This window comes from Canis lupus, chromosome 23, assembly GCF_003254725.2.
Source record: "Canis lupus dingo isolate Sandy chromosome 23, ASM325472v2, whole genome shotgun sequence".
Lineage (NCBI taxonomy): Eukaryota > Metazoa > Chordata > Mammalia > Carnivora > Canidae > Canis > Canis lupus.
Window position 1 is genome coordinate 12,410,791 of NC_064265.1, and position 23,347 is coordinate 12,434,137.

General features: G+C 44.8%; 1 protein-coding gene across 2 annotated transcripts in view; it reads right to left on the reverse strand.

Annotated features, from left to right (window-relative positions):
* Positions 1 to 23,347, reverse strand: part of CMTM7 (CKLF like MARVEL transmembrane domain containing 7) — a 66,989-nt gene that overhangs the window by 22,462 nt on the left and 21,180 nt on the right. For both annotated transcript variants that reach the window (XM_025461099.3, XM_035704752.2), the window contains exon 2: positions 3,064 to 3,234. In XM_025461099.3, the coding sequence (XP_025316884.1) occupies positions 3,064 to 3,234 (171 nt within the window). The remainder of the gene's footprint in view (positions 1 to 3,063; positions 3,235 to 23,347) is intronic.

The window sequence follows — 23,347 nt, forward strand, 5'->3', positions numbered from 1 at the left end:
GCTCCCTGCAGGGAGCCTGCTTCTCCCTCTGCCTATGTCTCTGCCGTTCTCATAAACAAATAAATAAATAAAGTCTTTCAAAAGAAAAATTAAATCCTAAAGAATTCATTAATGATCTGTTAGATCTAAAATGAATTCACAAAAAAAACTAAGTAAATAAATAAAATGAGTTTAGCAGATTAAGGATACAAGATCAATATGCAAAAATCTCCTGTATTTCTATCTACTTGCAATGAACACTCCCAAAACAAAATTAAGAAAATTATTACATTTGAAATATCATCAAAAAGAGTGAGAAACTTCAGAACAAATTTAAGCTCCCCTCTACAAAAAAAGCACAAAACTTACACTCTGGAAACTATAAAACATTGTCAAAATAAATTAAAGTTCTAAATAGGGATCCCTGGGTGGCACAGCGGTTTGGCGCCTGCCTTTGGCCCAGGGTGTGATCCTGGAGACCTAGGATCGAATCCCACGTCGGGCTCCCAGTGCATGGAGCCTGCTTCTCCCTCTGCCTGTGTCTCTGCCTCTCTCTCTCTCTCTCTCTCTCTCTGTGACTATCATAAAAAAAAAAAAAAATTTAAAAAAAAAAAGTTCTAAATAAGTGGGAAAGCCCTTCATCGTCCTTGGCCACAAGACTTACTATGGTTAAGATGGCAGTACTCTCCAAATTGATCTATAGATGTTTGTATTAGATTCCCAGCTGACTTCTTTGTAGAAACTAAAAAGCTGATTCTAAAATTCATATGGAAGTGCAAAAATCCAAAACAATCCTGAAAAAAATTCCTAATTTCAAAACTGGCTACAAATCTACAGCAATCAAGACAATGTGGTAAGATCAATGCAATTGAGAGTCCAGATATTAACCCATGTGTTTATGGGCAACTAATTTTCAGCAAGGATGCCAAGACAATTCAATGAGGAAAGAATGGTCTTCCCAACAGATGGTGCTGCGACAACTGGATATTTATATGCAAAAGAATGAAGTTGCATCCTTACCTCACACTAGATGCAAAAATAAATTCAAAACAGTCTGGATTTCTAAGTGTAAGAGCTGAAACTGTGAAACTCCTTAGAAGAAAACATAGAGGCAAACCTTCATGATCTTGGATTTGGTAATGGCTTTTACACCAAAAACACTTCTTTATACCAAAAAAAGAAAAGTAGTTAAATTACATCTCATCAAAATTAAAAACTTGTGTTTTTTCTTTTTTTTAAGATTTTATTTATTGATTGATGAGAGACACAGAGAGAGAGAGAAAGAGGTAGAGAGAGAAGCAGGCTCCATGCAGGGAGCCTGATGTGGGACTCGATCCCGGGTCTCCAGGATCACGCCCCTGGCTGAAGGTGGCGCTAAACCTCTGAGCCACTGGGGCTGCCAAAAACTTGTGCTTTAACGAACACTATCAAGAAAGTGGAAACCACCAACAGGATGGGAGAAAATATTTGCCAATCATGTATCTGGTAAGGGGCTTGTAACTAAAATATACAAAGGATTCTGAGAATTGAGTAATAAAATTACAACCTAATCCAAAAATGGGCAAAGAGTCTGAATAGACTTTTCTCTAAAGAAAATAGAGAATGGCCAAAAAGCTCATCAAAAGACGACTGACATCAATGGTCATCAGAGAAATGAGATACCACTCCATACTCACTAGATAGACTAAGATCATAAAGTCAGAAAATAATGAGTGTTGAGAAGGATGTGGAGACACTGGAACCCATATACACTGCCAATGGGAATGTAAACTGGGGCAGCCATTTTGGAAAAAAATCTGGCAGTTCTTCGAACAATGAAACATAGCTACCATGGGACCCCCCTAATTCCACTCTCAGGTATATTCTCAAGCAAAATGAAAACCTGTCCACACCAAAAAACTGTACATGAGTGTTCAGAGCAGCATCATTCATAATAGCCAAAAGATGGAAACAACCCAAATGTCCATCAATGATGAAGACCATCAATGATGAACGAATAAACGAAACATGGTTTATCCTTTCAATGGACTATTACTTGGTTATTAAAAAAAAATGAAGGACCTGACCCATGCTATGACACAGATAAACCAGCTCATAAACCATGAAAGCACTCTGCTAAGTCAAAGAAACCAGTCACAGGAGACCACACATTTGATTCCATTTACAGGAAATATCTAGAATGGAAAATCCACAAGACAGGAAGTAGATTAGCGGTTGTTTTCAGGCTGGAGAGGATGAAAGGTGGGAGGTAATAGGTAAAGGAGATGGGGTTTCTTTTTGAGGTCTAAAATCAACTGTGGTAAAAAAAAATAAAAAATAAAAAATAAAAAATAAAAAATAAAAAATAAAAAATAAAATAAAATAAAATAAAATAAAATAAACTGTGGTGATTTTCGCACCACTCTGGGAATATAGTAAAATCCATTAAATTGTACACTTTATTTTTTATTTTATTTTATTTTTTATTTATCTATGATAGTCACACAGAGAGAGAGAGAGAGAGAGAGAGGCAGAGACACAGGCAGAGGGAGAAGCAGGCTCCATGTACCGGGAACCCGACGTGGGACTCGATCCCGGGTCTCCAGGATCGCACCCTGGGCCAAAGGCAGGCGCCAAACCGCTGCACCACCCAGGGATCCCGAATTGTACACTTTAAATGGGCAATTGTATGGCTTGTGAATTATATGTCAATCGACCTTTGAAATAAATAAAAGTGGGAAGAAAAAAATCCTGGAAACTTCTGAAATCTTTTCTCAGACCCTGCCACTCCCTTTTAGATGACAGGTCTCATCACAACAGTATAGATACCCATCACCTTGATCAGCTTCCTCCTCCCACCTCATACACACACTGTCCATTTTCTGTCCCTTGGGAAAACACCCACACAGCTTTCTTGTTGCCAGAAGATGAGCTTTAGAACCCAGCAGGACATAAGCAGCAAGAAGCAGCTCGGGGCTGCAGCAGGAAGAGATGCTGAAGGAGGAGAGGACTATGGGGGAGGAGCAGATGAGGAGGACTCTGTCGTGGCTCAGCGCCCTGGCTCATGTGCTGACTTCTGCGTGCCCACCCAGGCCACCCTCTTACCGACAGGGGCCAGCTGATGCAGGTGAGCATGCGGTAGAGGCGGAAGAGGTGCACCAGGTAAAAGACGAGGATCATTATCAAGTTGCAAATGGTGACCACTTCAAAGTAGCTGTAGGCATAGCTGGTCCACATAGAACGATTCACGCAGATGAAGGCGATCAGCAGAGTGATCTAGGACAGAAATACAGAGACATCAGGCAAAGGCCAACCCATGACGGATCCCCAGAGAACAAACGACCAAGAAAAGTGAGGAACTGGGGCACCTGGGTGGCTCAGTAGTTGAGCATCTGCCTTCCGCTCAGGGTGTGATCCCAGGGTCCTGGGATCCAGTCCCACATTAGGCTCCCCGCAGGGAACCTGCTTCTCCCTCTATGTCTCTGCCTCTCTCTCTGTGCCTCTTATGAATAAATAAATAAAGTCTTTAAAAAGAAAACCGAGGAACTGCTGCATTCCAGGTGATTTCCTCACAAACTGGCCGCAAGGCTGGAAAAGTGCAATTTCCCATTGCGTCAGCTTTTAAAACACACATGAGTTGTAAAAGCTACGGACCGGCAGCCAGTGGCTTTGTCCTCTGAAGTGTGTTGTGCCAGCAGGATGGCTCCTCAGAGAGGGGGCAGGAATGCAGGAGAATAACCAAGCAGAATCATTCCATTTATTTACTTATTAGGTTGAACTGTAAAAAGTAGCTAACAGTTGACGGTTTTTTTGACCCACAAAGATGGCAACTCTTATGTTCACAACTTCCCAGCTGGCAGACAGTAAGTTGCCATTTACTGATGCCTCATGTGCATGATCTCCTTGAGGCCTCACAGAAATCTGGAGAGGCCATCACCTCTATATTCACATTGGGAAACTGAGGTACACCAGTTCAATAATTAGTCCAAGGCTACCAGCTCATAGCAATGGAGGTGGGATTCTATACCCAAGTCTATCTGACTCCTAGGTCTGTTACTCCATGTCAGGTGCAGTTTTGCCTTCCAAGAATGTTAGCCCTCATCAGAGACAAGCTGAGGAAGGTGGGTATGTTATGAAATATTTAGGAATCCTGGTTATACAAGGCGGTGCTTGCTCACCACTAGGTGGTAGAGCTCGCTAAGCATATTGCTGCAAACGAACCAATGTAGAGGATTAATAAACTAATGATCTATTAATGAATTAAGAGTTCAGGTAAAGGGATTCCCTGGGTGGCTCAGCAGTTTAGCACCTGCCTTTGGCCCAGGGTGTGATCCTGGGGTCCCAGGATCGAGTCCCGCGTCGGGCTCCCGGCATAGAGACTGCTTCTCCCTCTGCCTGTGTCTCTGCCTCTCTCTCTCTCTCTCTCTCTCTCTCTATCATGAATAAATAAATAAAGTCTTTTTTTAAAAAAAAGAGTTCAAGTAAATTATTAGCAACATATGAATACCTTGGGAGAGCAGACTGGAAGAGGAGAGAGAAGATTCTGAGTTTTTGTGAAAGCCACTCAAAAAGAATAAAATCTTATTCGCTCCACATAGGGAACAAACCACGAACACACAGGTGTGAAATATCTGTGAAAGCTTAGGATCTATTTTAAAAGTACAACTATTTTAGGACAAAGATGATTTTTTACTGCTTCTTTCCTATAGAACAGTGAACAAAGGCTGTGTGTGTGTGTGTGTGTGTGAGAGAGAGAGAGAGAGGTTTTGTGTCCTATGGGACACTTGGCTATGTCTGGTTGGGTCATCACCACTATGGGAGGGTGCTGTGGACATTCAGTGGTTAGAGGTCAGGGGTGCCACTGAACACCTCACAAACCACAGGATGGCCCCCACAACAAACTATCTGATCTCAAATGTGGCCTATATTACTGTGCTGTCATGGAGAAACCTGCTGCAGAGAATGTGAGTCCATAGCGAGCATTAAATCACAAAATGGATCTAACACTGGTTAAAGAGGTCAGTGTGAGGGGCACCTGGATGGCTCAGCAGTTGAGCGTCTGCCTTTGGCTCAGGCCATGATCCTGGGGTCCTGGGATCAAGTCCCACATTGGGCTCCCCACAAAGGAGCCTGCTTCTCCCTCTGCTTGTGTCTCTTATGAATAAATAAAATCTTAAAATTAAATAAAATAGAGTAAAATATAATACGATACAATAAAAAAGGGGTCAGTGTGAAAAATGCTCTGATTTCTCAAGCCCTTCATTCCTAGCAGTCCTTCAAACTCTTCAGAACAGGCACAAGGGCTAGAAGAGAACCTGGCATGAAGATGAAGGCTGGCATGAGGAGTGCTCTGCTTGCCAAACCCAAGCGGCAGAGTGACTCTGACACAAAGGGACCCTTGACATTTGCATATTCCCCTTTGCTAATGAGCAACATGAGTATTTTCATTTTTTCAGTTCCTCTCAAGCCAGTCAGCCTTGGTAATAGAATGATTCATGCCTTGAGGTTGCTTTAAAGCTCCGAGGGGGAGCTTTGCTTCACTCTGGACAGTGCACGGTCGCCAGGGCTTTGCTGATTCGGAGTCCCCACAGGCAGGCTTCAGGTCTATGGGTCTCCCCACCTCGCGGGGACCCCTTCCGCATTGGGGCACCAAGACCTGCCTTACAATGCAGAGCATTCAGGATTATGCAATGCCACACCTAGGAGGACAAGCAAATCTGTGCCTAATTTAATGCAAACATTAGAATAATTTGTACGATTCTTCATCTGTGACAGAGTCACCTCTTTCTCATGGTGACACAGAGGTTGTGGGAGTTCCCCACTGAACAAAAGGGTCCCTTGCAGGTCTTCCCCTCTGAGCTGCCAGGGCTGAGGACCTTGCAGCAGGAAGTATGTTACTGTTTTACCACAAACCATCTCAGACCTCTCTGGGAAAACATTCTTGTGAAATAAGACTTCCTGAATTCTGTTCAATTGGCCTAAGGCTGCCTATCATGTGCTCTTCTTCCAGGAATCCCACTTTTGGAAACTCTCATTTAGACTACAGATGGTATATCCTAATGCATGCAACTAAAAGCTTCCTTTTTGTCCAATCATTCATTCATTCTTACTTTACATGGCCAGCATCTTAGGCAGCACACTTAAAACAAAACAAAACAAATTTAATTAACAAACTTTTCAGAACTCTTCTAAGGCCAGCAGGTAACCTCTACAAATGCTGGAGACCCCTGACTCATCTAGATCAATACTCTGGGGACAGCTGGAAGGGTGAAGCCAAAGGATGAGCAAGCAAGACCACCGTGGAGAAAAGGCCCTGAGGTATTGATTCTCTCAGGCCCCAACCACAGCCTCCTCAGATCTCTTCTTGTTTCCGTTAGAAAAGCAAATCAAAAGCACAGCAGAATTCAGACACACTGCAGGAGTTCTGACTTCAGGGCTGAGTGAGGAAGGCTGAGAGGTTTCTGAAGAACTAAATGTGATACTATCCAAAGGACTAACTTGTTTCTCGGGATGCCCTCTAGCTCCCCTCATAAAGATTTGTTCTTTTACATTTATAGAACTGCTATGAAAGTTGCAAATAAAATATCTAACACGAGCATCCAGGCATTTAAAAGTAATGTTGTAAGCATCCTCCATGCAAAGCCAGGGTCTCACACGCCAGCTGTGTCGCTGCTCAGAATCACTGGAATCATCTCAGATTGAAGTCACCCTCTTTCTCCCTCAAACTGTGTCGTTTCTGACTTCATTCTATCAGAATTCTTACCAGAGAGAAGGGATGGTTTTTGTGAAAGCAGCAGTGGGTTTAAATCTCACAGAGGAAGAGGAAGCAGGCTGACATCACCTGAGAGATACAGATCTACCCCACCTCCCACCAAAACTCTGCAACTGAAACATCCTGGTCTTTACAGCCAGGTGCCGGGTTCTCAGCCTGGGTGGGTGTCCCTCAGGGAAGAAATCACCTGCTGCCTGCAGTCTGTGCCCTGGAACATTCCTGCAAACAGGCTTGATCTTCCCATGTCCTGCCACGTCTGGTCTGCTGAGCATGCCTGCGTCTAGCTGAAGATGGCACCAGATACCTTACGTTTCAAGAACCCCGGGCTGGATGCAGGCAGGTCACCCAACCCCACCGTCTCGTGTTTTTTTTGTGGGTTTTTTTTTTTTTTTTTGTGGTTTTTTTTTTTTCTTATCCTGACCTTGGAATAATGTTTCAGTGAGGGAGACAGGTAGGAGAAAGAGAAGTAGCTGATGAAAGCCAACATCAAAAGGTCTCAGACCCAACTCTAAGAGGCTTTTCTGGAAAAGCCCAGGAGATGAAAGCCAGGCTTGTTCAAAGAGTCAGGATGGGGTGAGTCCGTGATTCCAAAGTGTGCTTGTAGATGCTTAAGTGACTTTGCTTGGTTGTGGGCAGGCAGGAAGAGGAATTTGATATGCTTCTAACTTCGGCTGAATTCTGCCCTGGGGTGGGAGGAAATTTACCCCCACCTCCCTGTTAAAGCCTCCACTGCTCATCACCACCGAACAGCCCTTGTGGAACCTCATGAACACCCACGTACGAGAGAACTCTCACCTGGCTTACTTCCTCTGGGTCCCCGTCTCGCTCACCAATAGCAGACTTTTGGGACAGGCTCCTTCCCCACCCTTCTAAGCCCCAGCACACACTTTTGTTCTGTATCCAAAAATAAAAATGCCACCGAAAGCACAAGGGAGGGGGAATAATCTAAAATACATTAAGTCAGGGATCCTCAGGGATACGTCTGGAGCAGCCCGCTAATTAACGCACTGGTTTCTGAATCTAACCATGCAGCAAAGTACCTGCAGCTTATTAAAAACTGAATATGCTTGTCCATGCTGGGACTATTTCTGGAAGGACACATAAGAAACTGGTTGCCTCTGGGGAGAACTGATTATTTAGCGGTTTTTCAAATTTGCTAGTTTCTTTTCTTGTATTATAAAAAAATCACATATGAAGCTGTAAAAAAGCATTTTTTTTTAACGACACATCTTGTAGATCTTTTATGGCACAGATTTACCCTTTTCTTTGAATTGGCTTTGATTTTATTTGACCTAATGTTTCTCAATTGCAGCGCTACTGACATTTGGGGCTGCGTAGTTTTTTTGGTGGGGGCTGTCCCGTAGGATGGTTAGCAGCATCCTGGTCTCCACCCACGAGATGTCAGTAGCAGCTCCCTAGGTAGGATAACCAAAACTGCCACCAGATGTTAGCAATGGTCCCAGGAGGTGGACGGGGGCAAAACTGCCTCTGGTCAAGAACCACTACCTTAAACAATCTTTTACTGATGGGCATTCGTCACATTCCCAGATTGTTATTAATACAAACCACCCTGCAAAAGAATATTTTTAGGTCGGTTAAGCAACTTGCTCAATATCACACAGCCAGGCAGAGGAGCCAGCTGGGCCCCTGGCATGCTGCTCCGTGCTACTTTGCCTACAGGACAGGTTTGGTTCTCATCACAGCCCTTGTCCCAGCTCCTGGCCTCTGTTTTCAGCAGAATCCTTTGTCCGCCCCCCTGCAAGCAAGCTCCAAGTGCTGCCTGGGACTCTGCCTGACTGAAGGAAAGTCCTGCTCTGCCTCAGTTTCCCTCCTGCTGGAAACAGGGCTCTGGGACTCCAACTCAGAAGTGGCCCATTAGAAATGGTGTTTCAGTCAGGTCTCCTGCTTAGATCAAAATTATCAACACTTGTTCATGATAGAAAATTAATTCATGCAACTATATAAGAAAATAAAAATCACCTATCACCCTGTTTCTCAGAGATAACCGCCACCCCTGGCCTTTTGAAGTGTTTCTTTCTACATAATTATGTTTAAAGCACAAATGTATTCCTTTTCAAAGATCGGCTCATACTGTATATATACCACTTTGTCGGTTTTTAAAAAAATCTTATTTGAGACAGAGAGCAGGAGGGCGGGTAGCAGAGGGAAAGGGAGAAGCAGACTCCCCGCTGAGCAGGAAGCCTGATGCGGGGCTCAATCCCAGGACCCCGAGATCATGACCTTATGACCGGAGCCAATGGCAGATGCATAACTGACTGAGCCACCCAGGTGCCCCTATATACTGCTTTCTAAAAAGATAATGATTTTATCATTTGTAGGTGCTACTTTTCAATTATCCTGCTTCAGAGGCCTTTGCATTGTCTAGCAAGCAGTTTATTTTTACCTATTTCTTATTATTATTTGTGGCTGTCACCCCATGAGTAAGCCCAATGATGATGTGGGTTTTAGTCACTATTCACCTGTTTCCCCACGGCCAGGAGCTCTGAATGGTAGCTGGGTTCTCCATGGATATTTGGTGGATACTCGAATGAACAAATGGCTGAGTACAATTTGCGATCTTTCTGTGTTCCAGACACTGTGGGGGAGCCCCATTCCCACTCACCCAGGCCTGGGAGGGGAGTGAGATGGATGGGGAAGGAGAAGGCAAAAGCATCACTCTGGAGAGGTCCCACCTTTACCTGTGGGGTGAGACCAGGACATTCACTCTTCTCCTGTGCAGCCTGAAACGAGTAGGGGCTTTAAAACCAGAAGCAAGGGGTCATCAGGAGCTGTGTAAAATATGCACGCACAGGTTCCAGTGTAGATGATGCCAGAGCGATGCTTTGGTTTAGGACAAGCTGACCTATAGTAAGTTCATATCCTAGTTGAGGGTGCCCCCATCCACTGTATTCCTCAGTGTGCACACAGCTGACCTCTGGGCACAGAGGTGGGGGCCACGTCTAATTCTTGGGTGCAGCCCCCCAAGTGCACAGGCCTTTGATGGTGAACTTAGATCTTAGATAACCCCGGGGTGAAGCTGGGTTCCCCACAGCACTCCTAGGGTAAAAGTGGCTGGCAGGAGGGGTGTGGCCTCTTTTCTGTAACCACTTCCCCTTGGGCTCTCCAGGGCTTACAGTAAGGCAGCACTGAATGTAGGGCTTTGCTTTTAGGCATAAGCAGAAGAGGAGCTGCCTGAGCAGATGCCACCACGACAAGCAAATAGGATGCCCGGCAATTTAGACACACACGGAAGTATTTATGGAGGAATTAAAGCATCATAGAAGGTCTGCCTCACAATAATATGGGAGCAAATGGGCAGAAGGGATCTTTTGAGGGTGATGGAAATATCATAAAATTGGATTATGGTAGTGGCCGCACAACTGTCTATTCTCTAAAAAAATCATTGAATTGCACTTGTAAAACCAGAAGCTTTTATGGTATGTACATTACACCTCATGAAAGCTGTTAAAGAATAATATGGGGGGATTGAATGGGTAGGGATACAGTCCCAGGAGGACTGGCCATGAATTGCTAATTGTTTCTGAGGGCTGAGGGCATCCTCGAGCAGTTATTATGCTATTCTCTCTCCTTTTGTAGATGTTTGAAATTTTCCCCAATAAAGTTAAAAAGCTCAGGTCATGATCCGGGGATCCTGGGATCAGGATCCTGGGATGGAGTCTTGCATCGGGCTCCAGGTGAGGAGCCTGCTTCTCCCTCTGCCTATGTCTCTGCCTCTCTCTCTCTGTGTCTCTCATGAAGAAGTAAATAAAATCTTTTTAAAAAAAAGTTAAAAATTCGATGTCCAATAAGATCAGGGAAATAACTAATAATGAAGGGTGGGAGGGGGAAGGAATTGAAATATGCAGTCATCGCTGTTATATAAAGGCACAAATGGGGAGTTAGGGAGTTGTTATTTTTATCTTTAAAACTATAAAGCAATATTTCCAGTTTATGAGCAATTCCGGCAGCGTGATGCCATGGGGCTTCATCCAAGAGTAGACAACGGTTTTTGGTTTCTTCAGATAACTGAATAAAAGTGTAAGAGTTCACATTCCAACCATAGGCAGACCAAGTGATAAGCTTCTGCACCCACAGATGTCACCAGCCCAAGTACCAGAGTATAGAGTGCCTGAGGCAAGCGAGCACACTGGGTTGGAACAGGGCCTGGGTGGGGACTAGGTAGGCCCCAGGTGGGTCCCAGGTAGGTCCCAGGGGGGGAAAGCCTCCAGCTTTCCACAGTTCTTGGTACAAGGTGGGCTGCACACAGCACACCTTCTGCCAAGAATACAAAGAACATTCTGGAGCACTGTTTTTCCAGGATTGATTGGAAAAACAGCCAAGCTGCTTTGATCAACTTGGTAGTGGGGTGGGGAAGGCATACCCAAGAAAGACCTTGAGATGACTGGAAATGCATGGTGTGATTTTATTTATTCATTCATTTATTTATTTATTTATTAAAGATTTATTTATTTATTCATTCAGAGAGAGCGAGAGAGAGGCAGAGACACAGGCAGAGGGAGAAGCAGGCTCCATGCAGGGAGCCCGATGTGGGACTTGATCCCGGGTCTCCAGGATCACATCCCGGGCTGCAAGCGGCGCTAAACCGCTGCGCCACCGTGGCTGCCCCAGGGTGTGATTTTAAAAGCCAAAGATCCTTAGCGAGCAGAAAAAGAAGCAAAAAGCTGACACTAAGAGGAGACTCATTCCTTCCCAAGCAAAGTAGCTGCCCCATAACACCTCAGCTTGATTCTTTTTAAACCTTTCCTCTGCTTGAATCTTACCAACACCTTTGGCTTCTAGACACTTGCTCTCTAAAAGCTAAGCAGACTCCTAAACCTTTTCCCGATTGACAGTTCTCTGAACTCCGGTTTGTTTATTCTTGCTTCTTCTCTAGGAGGCACCTTTACCTGGTCAGGACTGAGATAAGGAAATAAAGGGAAAACTCAAGGCAGGGCAGGTGCTCCAGGGCAGCCAGACGTAAGGCCACAGTTAGTAAACCACCCACTCAGGTCATGGCGCTTGCTGTAAGGACACGGGGAGTCACTCCAGCACCTCTCAGAACAGGCCTCGGGAGGAGCTGGTGGGCATCCGTCACTGCTCAGGGCACAGCCTACAAGTGGGTATCTTTCTCTCTAGTCTGGGCCACTTGCTCCAGGACCGAGCCCCTCTCAGATCACACTCTCCACAGGGAGCACCCCTATTCACCGGTCACCACCCAGAACCAGGCCACCACACAGGCCCCGGATCTCCCTTAAGTCCTCTTGACAATGCAGTCTCTGCTTCTGCCAGTTGGATCCAGGGTCAGGTGATGCCACATACAGGCTTCTAGAACAGCAATGTCCAACAGGATTTTCTGTGATGATGAAAACATTCTCTACCTGTGCTGTTCAGTAGCATGGTAGGCAGTGGTCATGAGTAGCCATGGAGCACTGGAAACGTGGCTGGTGAGAAGTGCCTGGGGGGTGCAGTGGGTTAAGCAACCAACTTCTTGGTTTCGGTTCACGCCATGATCTCAGGGTCATGGGATCCAGCTCTGCGTGGGTTCCACGCTCAGTATGGAGTCTGCCTGAGACTCTCACTCCGTCTCCCTCTCCCCCTCCCTACTGTTCTTTCTGTCTCGACTAAATTTTTAAAAACTTAAAAAAAAAAAAAAAGATGGGGATCCCTGGGTGGCTCAGCGGTTTAGCGCCTGCCTTTGGCCCAGGGCGCGATCCTGGAATCCCGGGATCGAGTCCCACGTCGGGCTCCCTGCATGGAGCCTGCTTCTCCTTCCTCCTGTGTCTCTGCCTCTCTCTCTCTCTATGCCTATCATGAATAAATAAATAAATCTTTGAAAGAAAGAAAGAAAGAAAGAAAGAAAGAAAGAAAGAAAGAAAGAAAGAAAGAAAGAAAGAAAGAAAGAAAGAAATGTGGCTGAGGAATTGAATTCTTAATTATTTTTAATTGTTTTAAATGTAAATAGCCGCATGTGGCTAGTGGTTTCCGTATCATGCAATTCTATACTGTCCACGAGGCCCCAGACTGAAGGGGCCTCTCCCTCGTCCAGCACCTCACTCCCATCCCATCCACCATCTTTACTTCCGGATCTCATACCCCTCACAAGATAAAACTTCTTTGCAGATCCAGGCAGGGTCTGGGCCTCCCTGGATCTCACAAAGGAACCACTGGGTGAAAGAACTCACTCACCAAGTGCTTGTCCTATTGAGTTGAACCACACCTTTGTTCCTCCTTGGATTAAGTATCAGGCTTCTAGAAATGGCCGTTCTTAAGGTCCAGAGAGGCTGATGACCTTTCACAGATTCGAGAAGAGAGTGGATGCTCCAGCCATTGATTCCATTCTATGTAAATCCCATTTTATTTCTGACAGGTAGCCTGACTTTGGTACAATTAACTGCCTCAGCTCAATGGCTGGTGCTACTTTCTGTGTGGCCTCACTTCTTTCTCCACACCTCAGTTCCTCATCGGATAGCATACCTCATGAAGACACTGTGAGGATAAAAATCAGTTAACACAGGTACCTCTGGACTTAACACCAAACTATCGAATACTTAAAAAAAAAAAAGCATATCCTTTGATGCAACAGCATCATCTCTAGTAAATTGTCCTACTAAAACACTCACAGATTTAAAAAACAAAACAAAAACAAAAACAAAAAACAAAAACCGAGGGGCACCTGGCTGGCTCAGTGGTTGAACAACTGCCTTCAGCTCAGGTCATAATTCCAGGGTCCTGGGATCAAGTCTCACATCGAGGTTGATCCTGCGGGGAGCCTGCTTCTCCTTCTGCCCATGTCTCTGCCTCTCTCTGTGTGTCTCTCATGAGTAAACAAATAAAATCTTTAAGAAAACAAAACAGAACAAAAAGCCACTCACAGATATAAGCCAAGATTTATTTATTTATAACACAAAGTGTTATAAAAGTGGGAAAAAATTTTTCAAATGTAAATACTCAACAGCATACTGGTTAAATTGTGGTTTATCCCATGATAAAATACTCTGTACCCACTAATGAAAATGGCCAACCAGCTAAGAAAAAAAATCAGGCACAGAGCTGTAATTCTTCCCAACACCAAGCACACAAATAAAACTATAGAAAACATATTTAAAGGATACTACCACTGATAAAATGCTAACTGTGAATATTTTGGTGTGATAGCATTATGGATGATTTTTACTCCCTGTTTTCTTCGTATTTTTAAAAATATCTGTATTGAAATGTATTACTTTCATAATTCTGGCAAACATACGTTAAGCATTCTTGCTTTAATAACCTGGAAAGATGTTCCCAACATAGTATAAATACAAAAAAGGTACCAGAGTGAAAAAGGTCATGATGTGGAAATACACTTGCATGTATGCCAAGAGAATAAATGGAAGCCAAGTCCCTCACATGTGGTTAGTGCTCACTGTCACTCAGGGTTTTAGGTGAGGGGTGTGGATGCTCTAGTTTGTTCAGGATAATCCCAATTTATGCTCCAGGCCAGCTGGCCAGCTGGTGTCCTCCTAGCTCTCACAAGTGTCTTGCTAATCTATACACTCAACCTAATCATAAGAGGTTCTAATTTTCCCATTTGTGTTTTCCTATATTTCTAAATTCTAATGACCATAACGTGTTTCCTTAATTATAATCTGTAAACCCAACACACACACACACACACACACACATACACACACACACACACACACTCTGATGCTGCTGAGATTGCAATGTAATTCACAAGAAATTAGTGCTCTTTACCTCCTGCTGCCCCCAGGTTCTGAAATCAGGGGTGGATCTTCCAGTCAATAGGATCTTAGAACCAAGGCAACACAACGTATTAAATCAGAAATGGGAAAACATAGGAAATCTATTAAATGCTTTTTTTTTTTTTTTAAGATTGTAAGACCTAGAAAACTGGATAAAATCAAATGGATAAGACCCCTGTGTGTAGCCATGGCCTTATTGGTAGAAGGAGCTAGTGTTTCTCAGAGGGTCCTGATGAGGTGATTAACAAAATAAAAGAGTGTGACTGCTAAAGAATCTTCTCCAGGACTGGAAGAGGGCAGGGACAAGGCTTACAGCCCTTGCTGGGACCTGAGCAGTTTTTAGAAATTACTGAAATAATACTGATAATGATAATTATTTCCATGAATGGTTAATTTCATTAAGCATGGGGGTAAGTTCTATTATTGCCCCCATTCCACAGATGAGGAAACTGAGGCACAGAAGAGGCATCTGTCCCAGGTCGTAGACCGGTATGCACAGAGGTGGGATTCAGGTTTTTCCATCTGGTTCCAGAATGTGCTTCTTAATCACAGTACGCTGCTTCCTGCCTCTTTTGTGTTTTTCCCAAGCTGCTAGACTGAGCAGATGAATTCATCAGCAAAGCCCTAACTTAAAGCTCTCCCCAGGGCTCAGTGGCCTGGGGGATGGGGGATGACAGGCACGAAAGGCTCTAACCCAGCTCTCTGCAGCCAGATATTCTGATTCCCTTGGGCTCAGTAATGAGGTGTAAAAAGAGCACCCAACGCTCTATCTGTGCACTGTCACCGACTGTGTTTCCCTTAAATGGCCACAGAAACACTTTCAGTTTCACAGACTCTTCCAGAACCTTACTGTTCCTCACCAAGAGGCAGAATCTATTTCACCATCCCCAAACTTGGCAGCCTTGCCAGCCACCTAGAATGTGGTGGAAAAACACACTGCATGTCTCCCGAGGCCAGGTCACAGATCCCAATGACTTCCTTCTGGCTCTTGGTCGTAGGACGCTCCCCGCTGGAGCCCTGCTACCATGTTATGGGGAGGCTCAGACTCCTGGAAAGGCCGTGTGTGGGTGTCCGGCCAACAGCTCCAGCTAAGGACCCTGGTCACCTGCCAGTGTCAACTGTGATGTGTGAGAAAGTGAGACATCTGCCCCCTCCAGCCCCAGCCTTCAGTCTTCCCAGCGGAGGTCCCGTCATTATGGAGCGACGTCAATCAAGCCCTCTCCCCTGAGCCCTGCCCAGATTCCTGGCCCACAGAATCCCAGAGAAGTGGTTGTTTTATACGACACACTCTGGGGGCAACTTGATAGGCAACCACGGTAGTTGGAGCAGGGACTGAAACAGAAGAGGCTCTGCTTGGTCTGTTTTGAAAGTAGCACATGAATCGCTCTGGGTTTCGTGTTTTGATTCTTCACGCGGGGAAGTTGAGATCTGTCCAGAGGGCAGTAGTGACGGGCCCAGGTGAGAGGCAGACGACATCTGTGACCCGCACCTGCGATACTAGCTTCAAGATGTCCCCTCGGCAGAGATGACCTGGGGCTGGGCTCGGTTGAAAGGCAGCTGTCCTGTCTGAGAGTCATGCCGTGCAACACTACTGAGAGCTTTTGGTTTGGGGCTTCCTCTACAGCCAAGAACCCAGGAGGGAGAAGTAGGAGGCCAAAGACCCGCCCACTCTGCTTCCCCTGAGCAGCCCAGCCTGTAGGAAGCATTTACTGATGCCTCCCAGGAAGGCTTCATTTGGAAACAAGATCCGACTGCCAAATTTGTCTATGCGCACTCCACGTGCTGCTGCACACGTAGGCTTCGGGTTTGATGAGTTCATACTGCCCAATATGTGCTCTGTGATTATACCATCTTCCCACCTCTTTTCTTTCCTCATGCGACCAGCCCGAGGGGTCCAGAGGGTGGGGGACATACGGACAGTGTTGAGTTACTTCAGTGACCAGTGCTGAACCCAGCCCCCATCAGATGACAGTAGCCAAGCCCCAGACTTGGAAGCAAGCCTAGTTCATGATTAGCAGGGCCCATGCCAGGCGACCTCAGTCATGTGAGCAAGAAACACTTACTGCTACATGCCACCAAATGTTTATGACTATTTGTCAGACAGCAAAAGCTAACTCGTCAGTGTGTTTGCAGAACTGCCCTGCCTTCCCAGTTAGGCAACCCTAGTTTTTAAAATGGAAGGACGAGGGGGTACCTGGGTAGCTCAGTCGGTTAAGTGTCTGACTCTTGATTGTAGCTCAGGTCATGATCTCAGGGTCCTGGGACGGAGCCCTGAGTTGGGCTCCCCATTCAGCACGAAGTCTGCTTTGGTTTCTTTCTCCCTATCTCTCTGTCACCTGCTCCCTGCTTGTGCTCACACGCTCTCTTTCTCTCTCTAAAATAAATACGTCTTGAAAAATAAAATAAAATGGAAAGAAGAATAAAGTTACTAATTCAGTGATTATTTATTAAGGACCAACCATGTCACCAGCCCGGTGCTCAGCACAAGGGTTACAAGGCTACGTTGGTTTCCACTTTGCTGAACACAGTCCTACGGAAACCGTGATGCAGGGGAACTAGTCATGCTGCTGCTCCATCCTTTGGCACCTATCCTGGGGAAGTAAATATTTGGAGAAGCTGTGAGGCCAGTCCCAGCAGGAGGCCTGGCATCTCGCCCCTGCCCTGGGCCTGGTGCCAGAAGTAAGTGCCTGTCCAATTTGAGAATGTGGGTGTAGGAGGCCTCGATTAAAAACCCAGGCAGTGTAATGCCAAAAAAGTGCCAGCCCGGGGAAGAAGAAATTAGTCTGGGATAAAATATGACACGGCAAGTATACAAGAACCATTAAGGGATTGTAAGCATGTGTCACTGATGGAAAACCACAGTTGTTAAGAATATATGATCGTTGTATGGTACCCAGTGAGAAGTGTAGATGAAAGTCTTGAGTGTTGGCCAAAGGCTGGTGCCTGATCAGAGTAAGTACAGCCAAGTGGGAGCACTAAAGCATGGCTAGCAATGTCTACAGGTCCAACAGTCACTCAGCAAACACAATCATTGGTGGGCCAGTCAACCACACTGGTACTCAGTTTCCTCATCTTTAAAAGAGGGATAATAAAATCTACAATGCAGAGTTGATATAAGGATTAAAACGAGCCAATCTGGGCTAAACATGTAGAACAGCCTGGAACATCTCCAGTAAACACTCAACAAGTGTCAGGTAGTAAAAGTCCTTTCAGGGGTTGTTGGTCAGAGTAAGTGGGATGTTTGAGAAGCTCTCAGCATAGAGTAGTTCTTAAACAGTGATTCTCCTAACTGCAGTGTGTTGTCCCCTGGAGATGAGCACAATATAAAGACAGCTTAGACACAGGCCGCGTCCTAAAGAGTAAGGAGCTTCAGACCCAGACACAAATACCTTAAAAGAAAATGGATAAATGCTATTTGGGAGGTATAATTTGTGAGGAAGGGTCTTGGAAAAGAAGAAGGTAAGGCATGTCCTTTGTGAGGAGCAGACATGGCTCTTGTGAGGACTCTGTATGAGGCAGGATTTGAACATACAGAGAAGAGAAAACGGGGACTCTGGCAGAGGGAGCATGATAAAGGAAGGTCTGGGAGTGCAAAAGCATAGGGCATATTCGAGATGAGGTGAGTTGTCCATTTGGGGCAAACCCCGCATGTGTAAAGGGGCGAGATGGGAATGAAGCTGGCAAGGAGGACAGGGCATCTGATTCCAGGCTGAGAAAGTAGACTGATGGACAATGGGGAGTGAGTGAAGGTTACTGAGCAAAGAACCACAGGTGGAACTGTATTTTTGGACAACTCAGTTAATCCAGTAACAGGTGGACTGGAGATGGGGGGAAGAGACCCGGGTCAGTTAGGAGGAGGCTGTCAGTCTGAGAAAGCTGATGAGGATTAGTCTCAGAGCACCAGCCAGAGGGGATGGGTGGGACGGGAGTGCAGCAGGTGGCCCCCGAGGATCCAGACTGCATGCAGACCCCCTCCAACCACCAGGCCTATGCAGCTGCTGAGTTCCAACAGGAAACTCCCCTGGCCAGCTCAGTAGGGAGGCAGCTGCCTCAGATTCCTCAGAGTGCTGACAAAGTGCTCAAAATGAGCTGGCAATTACATCTGCTACTTCCACATAAGAAATCACAGATTAAAGACAAATCTGCCAGGCCTCACCCCTTCTGCAGGCCATTAGCTGTCCCCTCTCGTGCTCTCTGACCTGGTTCTGGAGAGCAGCCCCCCCAGAGAGAACCTCTCCCACCTGCCCTCTGTCTGCCTGTGCTCCTAGAGAGCACAAAGCTGCCCGTGATGAATTGCCCCCTTCCAACAGGCCAGAGTAAGGGGTGTGTGGATATCTCGCCCTTTCCGCCTCCCTCCTCTGGGTGCCCTGTCCCCAGATCCTTTGATTATTCAGTGATCATGATTACTGAGACCAGTGTCCCCAGGTTCAGGGAAGTCATTTCAGAAGGCAGGTGTCAAATAGGCCCTTCTCGGATGTCTGCATTCTCCTTTGCTCTCTCACATCTGAGTCATCCGAGTGCCAAGTGAAAACAAAGCGCTCCCTTCAGAGAGTTCTCCACCCTGCTTGGCCTTCACTTATTAAAAATAACCTAGTAAGGCTGGAACCCAGCCACTCCCTGCATTTCCCTTTACCGGACCTGCAGGGTCACCATGAATCCTCTCTGCTGCCACAAAAGCAGCCTGGCAACATGACAAAGGGAGCCTTTCACTCTACATGAAGAGGCCCTGCTTTTGTCCAGCCTGGAAGCCTTTGAAGGAAGCAAAATGGGCGTGCCCTAAACAGAGCCCCCCTGATGCACCTGCTAATGAATAAATCCAATACAAACACACGGCTTTCCAAGGACAGTCATGGCAGCAGGGCATTTAGTGTCTCAGTAAGGTGAGGCATATCAACTGGAATCTAGTTACTGGGCTCAAATGCTTCTTCCTAAATTCTGTTTCTGAATTGAGTTGATAATTTCATGTTTGTCTTTTATTTTTTAACATGTGGGTAGAAGTGAGAAATAGGTAGAGCCAAAAAGAGCAGCAGTCACAGGAAGAGGAAAGAGAGACAAGAATTCTGAGTAGCCCACAGACTATTATGTGAACGTCTCAAAGAACTGAAAGTGGGTTGAATCATTTGTAAGCTTATAGATAAACTCTTTCGAGGCTACCAAAAACCCTCAACAAAATATTAACATATCAAATCCAACAATATATAAAAATATATAAATGCACAATGACTAAACTTTACTCCGGGAAGGTATAGCTGGTTCAACATCTGAAAATCAATGTATACATCATATTAATAGACCAAAGAAGAAAAACCAAATGTATCAATTAATGCCAACAAAGTATATGACAAAATTCAATACCTATCCATGATAAAAACCTCCAGCAAATTATGATAGCAGGGAGCTTCCTTAACCCAATAAAGGGCACATATGCAGAAATCTACAGCTAACGTCAGACTCAGACTTTGTGATGAGAGACTGCATGCTTTTCCCCCAGATAGGGAACAAGGAAAGGCTGTCATCTCTCACCCCTCCTATTCTTCATACTTCTGGAAGCTGCACTAAGGTAAGAAAATGAAATGAAAGACATATAGAATGAAAAGGAAGAAATAAAACTTCTTTATTTACAAACAGTAGGATTAACCGATGTAGAAAATCCCTTAGAATCTCCATAAAAAGATCCAAGAACTAATACATGAGCTTAGCAATGTCATAGGTTGCAAGATCAATATACAAAACTCAAATGTGTTTGTATACATTAGCAATGAACAACTGAAATTAAACATCAGAAGCACACAGGACTACTTGGACTATTTACAGTAGCACCAAAAAAAAGAAAAAAGAAATATTTATTTTATATAAATCTAACTTCAGAGCCTGCTGAAATTATAATAATGATAAAAGAAATCAGAGAAGTCCTATACAAATGGAGTTTATTTAGGAGCTGGGAGATGCAACATCACTAACAGGCCAATTCTCTCCAGATTGATAAACGGATTCAGCGAAATCCCAACCAAATCCCAGCAGACTTTACAGGTACATATTGATGAGCTGATTGCAAAATTTACATGGAAAGGCACAGGGGTTACAATGTGGGGAGAGGGACTGACCACAAAGGGATAGCACAAGGGCCTTGTGGGGGTTGGTGGGGGGGGGGGTTGGATAGCTGTTCTCTATCACACTGTGATGATAGAAACATGGCTCTCTGCAGTTGTTGAAACAGAACTCTTCTAAAAGTTCTGATATTGATGGTGGTAATGGTGGCCCACAGTGTGTGAATATACTAAAAACCACTCAGCTGTACACCTTAAATGATATGGTATGTGAATTATACCTCAGCAAAGCCGTTACCGAAAACCTCCCCTCAGAAAAGACATCTGCAAGGAGATGGTGCAATGATGCTGTCAAACCACAGAGTGGGAGGTTAGGGGATGGGAAAAAAATTCAGAGGCCCCAGCCCTTACTACGCTTCCTAAAGACCTCACTGAGGCATTTCCACAGCATTTCGTCAGAACTCTTGACCTTTTTTCTGCCCTGCAATTTTGTTGATAACGATAGAAAAATCTTCCAGAAACTGCCCCAACACTCACAGCGCATCCACACCAATGCCCAGGCGTTTCTGAATTTGCCCAGTGATTCACATTCTGGCCCAGCACACACGTCCATACACATAACTAGAACAACAGGGGATCTTGAACACTTTCCTGCACAGGAGAGAAATTTGAGACCAAGAAAAGAGATATGATTTACTCAGGGTTACTCAGCTGACAGGTGACAGAGGCAAGAGCCAAACCTATGTTCTTTCTTCATCACCTTGACACCTCTCTAAGGTCAAGAATATGAGCCTGGCACATATCACATGCTCTACACTGGATAGCTAGGTGCAAAATAAAAGCCCTACATACCCTCAACGAGGGTGTGTGACATCTCTCCACATTCTGACACTGATGTATGCCAATCTAACTTTCCCATCAAAACGACCAGCACAGACTCCTAGAAATAAGAAGAGGACATGCAAAGGGGAAAAGAGGATAGAGACTTTGTAGAAAATAGGACGAATAAATATGAACAGATGCCATTGATTTCTGGAGAAAGGATTAAAGATCTCACTAGGCACCGAGAGGAGGTGATAGAATAATAACTAACATTTCCTCAGAGACTGATACCTCATATAGGATCCTCACAGTAGCTTGGGGACCAGGTGAAACCAACATCTCCATTTCACAGATGTGGACACTGGGGGATAAAGAGGTTAGGTGACTTACTCAAGATGTCCTCCAGCAGTGGGGATTTTATTAGCTGTGTGACCTGGGAAAGCTACATACCCTACCAGAGCCTCTGTCTTCCCACCTGGAAAGTGGGAATGGCCAACAGTACCTCATTTAAAGGGTTATCTCATCTGAGGTAATATTGGAAAAGTGATGAGCACAGTGCCAGGCACAAATTACATGCTCTACGCGTATTAAGTGCAAAACAAAATCCTCACAGGGTCCATGGAACATTCTATTACAGTGAACAATCTGTAGGCCCTGTATCATAACACTCTTGGGTTATCAACACCTCTTCCTTCACTCAATTTTCTAGAAAGTGTCTCTTGCTGTGTGTAAATGAAAAACTATAGAAACCACCACTTCATCAGCTTCCCTCTTCCTCCCAGTCAGGGGGGCTCTTCCTGCAGTGCCTGGCTTTTATTTTTCTTCACCCTTTTCCTTGGCCCCAGGGAACAGAGATTGATATTGACTTCAACTGGACATCTGTTCAGGGGTAGATGGCCTGTGTGATGTGAATATTTATTATCTCAGTAATCTGTACTTCATATCTTCCTAAAGGAAGAAGGCAACAGAAGGGGGCTTAGTAAGAAATGTCAGACATGAAGGGAAGAGCAGAGATTTGCACCAAACAGGAACTATGAACGTAGTGTTGAAGTATCATTATAAAGAACAACAAACAGGTACAAACTTTCGAAGTCAATGCAAAGTTAATCATTAAAATGGAACCGGAAAACCTTAGGTCGTCATAAGAATTGAAGGGTTAGAGAGAGTTCTGGAACAGACTCTGAACATGTCCCCTGCCTGAATTGGCAATTATGGGGCAGACATTGAGTGAGGAAAGAAGCAAATGAGTAATTATGTGTTATAGAACCCTATGCGATGACTTCTAATATATACTGTTAAAGTAAAACAGGAAGGTGAAAAATAACTAAAAAAGCAAGGTGGCCACCTTAAAATGGAGGAAACAAGCTGACAACATCTAAGCCCACTGATCAATCTTAACACCACGAAAATAGAGATAACAAGAGATCAGGTATCTCCTGATGTAAATACACCTCGCCGTCTACGATGTGGTTTTGCAACCAACAAATCTGAATCTGATGAACCTCTAAATTTAATTGTCAATTTGCAGGAAATATAGAGGACTGGAGCACTTGTTAATAATGACACCATAGGGATGCACTCAGATACATCTACTCAGTGGGAATGAACACAGGAATGAATGACTGTTTATTCAATAAATAAGTTATAGGAAAAAGGATGGAGAGGAATGCACAGATTCAAAGAAACTTGACAGCGGCACCTGGGTGGTTCAGTCGATAAAGCATCTGACTCTTGATTTCGGCTCAGGTCATGATCTCAGGGTCATGAGATCAAGTTCCATGTTGGGCTCTGTGCTAGTCCTGGGGCCTGCTTAAGATTCTCTCCCTCTGCCCTCTCCTCCCTCGTGCACTCTCAATTAAATCAATCAAACAATAAATAAAACTTGATAGACATTTATAAATTAAATACAACATATGATTTTTGTTTGGATCTTGATTTGAACAGACCAATTGTTTAAACACACACACACACACACACACACACACACACACACACAAATGAAG